Raw genomic sequence first — 6,726 nt, 5'->3', positions numbered from 1 at the left:
CACCTTTACCTGAACCCCTTATCTAAACAAATCACTATATCCCACTTAAAGTGTGTTTTAATTACTTATTTCTAGAATATGCATTTCAAAGAATCAAATTATCGAAAATAGATTTATCCAAGCATATACCTGCAAAGATCTAAAGTACTTAAAAATTAATTCAGAAAACATGTCAAAGTGTAGATGTAAATGAATACCATGTAAAATAAAGAAAAAATCAAAGTGAAATACACTTATGTGGGCGCAAGCAGGCATGTTTAATCGTTTTTAAAAAAATATATTTTTAAATAGCGTTCAATCAGGTTTTCTACTCTGTTCCGCATTTAGCAACCGACATCCGAAAAAGATACAGACCCTTTGTTAGTGTGTACGAGCACGTAGCATCGTTTTCAATAGGGAAATAATACCAAAGAAATAATATTGCGAAGACACTTCGCAGAAACCTAGTCATTTTGAAATAGCACATCTTCCGGTATGCTCTTTATTTTAAGCAGTATTACATGTCCCTTACATGTATCAATGTGCTAGAATGCTTTTTAAAAAAACGAGTTGAGATAGACCAAGCCTGTAAATACTTGAACTATAGATAATAAAGCCACCAACGTAGTTATTTAAATTAATAGATTACAGTTATTGATCGCTTGATCAGGGTTATGTACACATGGAGTGATAAAGTGATGATTTATTTCTTTTTTTTCTTTGATTTGCGCAGTTACTTGTAAGTTTGGAGATAGTCACATTGAATTGAGCGAAATGTAAGTAGTTTGTTCTATTTTTTTTTTTGGAAATGTGTTTTATTTTTGGTGTGTAATTTGCAAGCATTGAAATTGATAGAAAAATTTACAAAGATAATTCAGTTTAAATATATTTGATTTACAGTTCAAATTAACGAGTTATCAGTCCTTATTTTCAAATTCTGAAATATGTGTAATTCTTCAATACTCATGTAAGTCCTCCTTTTCTCACATTAACATGGAAAATGTTGAAACATGTTAAATCTTTTACCCCTTATCGAAGAAAAATTATTTTGGATAATGTTTTTTTAAAATTATGATTTTTTTTTTTTAATTTCTATTATGATAATTTACAATAACCCAAGTTGTAGGTTCGTTCCATCTTTCAAGTGTTAAACAAAACACAAATTTCAAAGGAGAGTTCTTTTATTTACCTCCCAGCGAAAACGAAAGTTATATTTTTTCTGCGAATGACAAGGTTATTGATTTTGTTTTGGTACATCAAGATGGCTGACCAAACGGTTGAAATTGTCGTTGAAACAAGTCGATGTCACCATATTGTCTCCATCTTGTCACGTGAGGCAGTCTTGGCGGTAGACTGTGAAGGGATTGCCCTTGGGGTCGAAGGTCCAATGACTCTCCTACAAATTTGTACCTACAGCGGTGACGTGTACCTGTTTGATGTACAAGAAAACCGGGATCTGTTTTCTGAAGGTCATCTAAAAATAGTGCTGGAATCTGACGAAACTCTGAAGGTACGTAATGGTACATATTGTAAATACGGAACCAAATTGAATATACATGTAATTGTTTAGAAAATATGTTAAAGATCAATTTACTCTGTTTATATTAAATTTATAATTTTTTAAATATGGTTTTATGATTTGTTGCTCTCATTATATGCCCGTAGGTGATGCATGCATGTTCATACGACAGCGCTGCTTTATATCACCAGTTCGGAGTTACTCTTCAGAACGTTTTTGACACCCAGGTACCAGTATATGGCGAAAACACTCCATGACATAGGATAAGAATAAATCAAATATTTTTAAAATGGAGCTCTGACTACTGGCAATCTTTGCTATTGGGCCAATTACTCCATGTTTTAACACAGTGATCAACTGGTTTTAAAGATTTACTTTACATTCACAATTTTACCATTTTCTTATTCTAAATTCTACATTGATTTTGGGATCATTCCAAAAGAACAAAATTGAAATAAAAAATTATATAATATGTACAGTATATATATATATATATATATGTAAGCTGACTTAATTGTGCTACGGTTTTTCCTTAAAATAACGTCAATTTGTAATATTATACAGATATGTTTTAATATGTCGTCAAAAAAATAGTGTGATACATGTAGCTTCATAAACGTTCAAACTATTATGCCACATGAAACAATAACAACTAAGTTTCATGCATTCAATTTGCAAAACCTTACTCTTTTGTTTGAAACCCTTCGCTTTAAAACATTCCTTAGTTGAAACAATTCTAAATAATGTTATACTGTTTGAACCCTAGTTAACACAGTACTTTTGTATATTTTAATTTTTATGTAGGTTGCTGATACAGTCCTGGAAGAGAAAAAAGGACGATTGCTTGTTAATTCACTGAATTTACAGACCCTTTGCGAAAAATATTCCACTCATACAAAAGTGTCTGAATATAAAGAACAGCTTAAGGTTGAAAATTACCTTTACAAATCAAATTGAACTGAGTTTTAAAAAAAATATCATATTGTGAAAATATAGAATTTACTTTCAGGCACAGTATAGTAAAGAGGAGGGTGACTTTTGGGCGAAACGTCCTCTCACAGATAAAATGAAGTCCGTTGCAGTAGGTGACGTCAGAGCTTTGATTCCTGAGGTCTTTAAAAAACAAAAACGGTAAGCAAAGAAAGTTGAAAAGTCCAAGGATCAATGCAGAAAAGATACCTATTACATGTATAAGCCATAACAAAAGGATAATAAATAGTCGTAAATAAATCCAATGAAAATATTTTCAGTTTCATCGAAGAAAATGGACTGCTTACAATTTTTCGAGAACGGGTATCAGAGACAATCAAATTTTATATTGATGATGAAATCAGGACGTTAAGATATGAAAGAAAAAACAGTATTGTTAATCAAATTATTGATTCCATCAATGAAAAATGGGGTGCACATACGAATTTTCCAGAGGAAATTCCAGAATTTCCAGAGAATACCGACGAATACGAAGCCCTGAAAAGAATTGACTATAAAGAGGCTGCTGAAAAGTCACAATTTATAGATCGGCTTAAAACGGAGAGCATCATGTCTGACTTAAATGAACTGGATAAAGTGTTTGCTAGCAGTGAAAGAGATAACGAAGATAAATGGCTCCCATTTTCGCTCCTTACTAAACTTTCCAAACATCCAAATGACACAGTATCAACACTAGCAAATGGTGTTAGAGAGAAGTTAAAAGAAAGTATTCGAAAGGAAATAGAGGAAAAATACACCATCAAAACTGAGTTGGCCCACTTATCAAAGAACGAGCAGGATGTGTTAAAGTCTTTGGATATAAACGGTACCAATGATCAGCGGTTTCCAAAAAACGTTATTAGGTTGTATTGGCTTTTAATGGAAAATGATATTGATAAAAACTGCAAAAAATTAATCGAAAAAGGAAATGAGTTCACAATGAAAGGATGGTATTACAAAAGAATAATTAAATACCTAGGAATAGGAGAAGATGTACCAGTACCCTTAAAACAAAGCGCCTGGACATTTAAGAAACAACTCGATGAAACATTCGGACGAGATGTTGTTCCTCCTAGTCCATTATTTTGAGATAATTTACATATATTGATTGAATTCAACCTTCATGGTGCGACGTTTCCAATAAACATATAAAGGCATACATGGATTATCATTTCAAACACCATCGTGCAACAAGGCAAATGTAATTGGAAATTGAGAAAATGAATGTTTCAAATGTTTTAAAACAAACTAAAATATATACATAAAAGCCGATGAGATAGATTCAATTGTTCGGAAATATACCTTTGACGCACTTTAGAAACCAATTATGGGAAACCGTTGGAAGTACATACAAAAAAGTACGGTAAAGTTAACATTTCGGTATAGTATCAAACAATGGATTTCCATTTTTGCTAAGCATATATATTGGCATATTGTGCATTTCCTACTCTGACTTACAAAACATTTGTTGTGTGAATGTTGTATGACATGTGGTGATAACGAACAGTGATCAATATCAAAAGTCCAATTAATTAAAAAAAAATGGAGCCCTAAAGGGTTTTTTATGAAAGAAAAGAACCTTGATGGTACGACTAGGCCTTATAAGGCAAGTATCATAAAACTTATCACGATCTCGTGAAGAACCAACCACCAGATTACAAAACAAAAGCAAGAGGCCAATGGGCCACATCGGTCAGCTGAACAACAAAAGCCATAATTATAATGGAATCAGAATTATGAAATCATATACACAATATCCGGACAACGAAGTAGAATAAAGATATTAGAATGATTTTCAAAGTTATCTTCATATGTTACATATATTATGATGAACATTGGACCACTTTTGAACAGAATAATTTTATTTCAAAGTCAAATCACATAATAAGTATTACAGTTCTCAAAAAGATCTTAAGCAAATATCTATAAATTAACATCAAACTTAGAGTCCTTGGTGAGGCCCGACAATTGTTTAGGTTCTAAGCAATTGAGAATCTAAATGAGTTAAGATGCTCGCATTTTAGTAATACTATGAATTATAACATCTACGAGTACAAGAATACTTAATCTTTTTCCTATGTAAAAAAATGCCCCTTCTCATATTCTGCCCCCATCCTACCACCGGGGATTCATGATTTGTACAAAATTAAATCTACGCTACCTGAGAATGCTTCCACATAAGTTACTGCTTTTCTGGGCAATTGATCTTTTCTGGGCAATTGATTTTTGAAAATAAGATTTTTAAAGATTTATCTCTGTATTTTCCTAGGTAAAAACTCAACCCTAATTGTGCCCCCTACCCTCGGGTGTCATGATTAGTACAATCTTGATTCTACACTACCTGAGGATGTTTCTACACAAGTTATAGCTTTTAATGGCCACGATTTTAAAAGACTTTTCTCTATATAAATGTATGTAAAATTGGACCTTCAATTGTGGCCCAACCCTACCCCCGGGAGTCATGGTTTTAAATTTACCTTATCTGAGGATGATTCCCAGCAAGTAACAGCTTTTCTGGTTAATTGGTTCTTGAGAAGAAGATTTCTGAAATTTGTCAAAAAATTCCTAATTATCCACCTTGAGAAAAGTGTGGTTCATTATTTTTCACAACTTAGAAATCTCTTTGCCTGCTTTGAGCCAAGGTTAGTTGAAATTTGCGCAGTGGTTCTGGAGAAGATGTTGAAAAGTTTACGGACAAACGGACGTCCATGGGACGGACGACAGAACAAATGTGATCAGAAAAGCTCACTTGAGCTTTTAGCTCAGGTGAGCTAAAACTTTCTTAATAAAGTTTAAGTACATACTACATATCACATTAAAATAAGATTTTTTTTATTTTAGAAAAACAGTAGTCAACACTTCATATATTTTTTGTGATTTTACAAATTATTGTTAGGCAAGCGCAAAATATAATTTTTTGTCAACCAATTGTTTCCATATCAATAAAATATAAGCATTTCCAATAAAAGAAGTGTTCTGTTTCTTCACCACTTAAGCGCAAAAAACTAACTTATTTTCCCCGTATAAAGCACGTCTTTGAGCAAGAGGCTTGTCAGAAAAAAAACTGAAATTTAAGGTCAGACGACACGTTCCGCAATTTTAGATAACTTTTACCAGGAATTTGTTAATGGTTTACTACTACTTTGACAAGCTTTCTTGCAAAAATTAGGGTACCTTATCAGGCATTTCTGCAAAATACTAGAGTATGCAATATCATATTAATATAATCTTCTTGAAAATACACTTGAATTGCTGATATAAAAATAAATACATCTACAGCACAGCGAAATTCACTATATTAGAACAATATCTCCTCCGGGGCGGGGCTTTGAACTCACGACCTCTAGAACCTATACGCATTTGGCAGTGAGCAGCCACTGTTCTCACCACTCGACCATCTAGACATATAACCAAATCCAAGTTAATTTTGATCATTTTTAAAGTAATTATAAAATTAATATTTTTTATTGGAACTCTTTATTATGAGGAGATACAAAAAAGATTTTTGAAGATCGTGTCGTCTGACCTTAAAGGGGCATGGTCACGATTTTCGTCAAAAATTATTTTTTCGATTTTAATGTTTACAATGCTTCAGTAAGGCATTTTTAATAAGCAACCAAAATTTGATTGTCATCTGTTGAATTATAAGCGAGTTACAGAGCTTACAATTCTTCGCTATGTAAACAAAGCTTTTGTTTACATTTTGAATGTTGAAGTAAAAATTCCAGTTTTAGACCTCAAATAAATGTGTTAATCGTTAGTAACTGTTTATTCATGCTTAAATTAATGAACAGACAGACAAATCAACCTGAAAACTATTTTTGACTGGTATATTGAACCTGTGTAAATAAAAACAGGACACGAGGCTGTGACAAGAAGTTGTGAGCCCTGTATCTTGCTCATGACTCTACAACTGGCTCTCAAATTTCACTTGATCACTAGAGATGCATACATTGAAGTTGCAGAAACAGAATTAAAAGAACCTAATGAATCGCTAGATCAGAAGGTGAGGCAGAAACTGCAAGCTGTCAATTTAGTTGTAAACAGCCTCCAATTTAAAGAGGTGTCTGAACAAAGAAAAAGGAGCATTCTGCAGTCTTTGAACGCTATTTATTCAAGCTGCATTGGAACAAATTTTCATAAAAAGACTACCAAAAGGAAACAACAACCTCTTTTTCCCAACAGGAAGGCCAAAAAAATTAAAGAGGACCACCCGTATACAATGACCAAAAAAGGTTGTAAAAGTAACAACAGTAATA

General features: G+C 32.7%; 1 protein-coding gene across 1 annotated transcript; it reads left to right on the top strand.

Moving 5' to 3' along the window:
* The first annotated feature begins 294 nt into the window (after nucleotides 1-294).
* On the top strand, nucleotides 295-5,296 carry LOC105334795 (piRNA biogenesis protein EXD1). Its single transcript, XM_034447878.2, has 6 exons — nucleotides 295-755; nucleotides 1,241-1,489; nucleotides 1,645-1,725; nucleotides 2,303-2,425; nucleotides 2,508-2,629; nucleotides 2,749-5,296. The coding sequence occupies exons 2-6, from the start codon at nucleotides 1,241-1,243 to the stop codon at nucleotides 3,554-3,556; spliced, it is 1,383 nt and encodes a 460-aa protein (XP_034303769.2). The 5' UTR covers nucleotides 295-755; the 3' UTR covers nucleotides 3,557-5,296.
* The last annotated feature ends 1,430 nt before the right edge of the window (nucleotides 5,297-6,726 follow it).

Source organism: Magallana gigas, chromosome 2 (genome assembly GCF_963853765.1).
Source record: "Magallana gigas chromosome 2, xbMagGiga1.1, whole genome shotgun sequence".
NCBI classification, from domain to species: domain Eukaryota; kingdom Metazoa; phylum Mollusca; class Bivalvia; order Ostreida; family Ostreidae; genus Magallana; species Magallana gigas.
This window is presented reverse-complemented; position numbering and strand designations above follow the sequence as displayed.

Coding starts and splice junctions, on each gene's coding strand:
- LOC105334795 (XM_034447878.2), top strand. CDS start 1,241: ATGGCTGACCAAACGGTTGAAATTGTCGTTGAAACAAGTCGATGTCAC. Junction 1,490..1,644: donor AATCTGACGAAACTCTGAAG/GTACGTAATGGT, acceptor ATATGCCCGTAG/GTGATGCATGCATGTTCATA. Junction 2,630..2,748: donor GTCTTTAAAAAACAAAAACG/GTAAGCAAAGAA, acceptor AAATATTTTCAG/TTTCATCGAAGAAAATGGAC.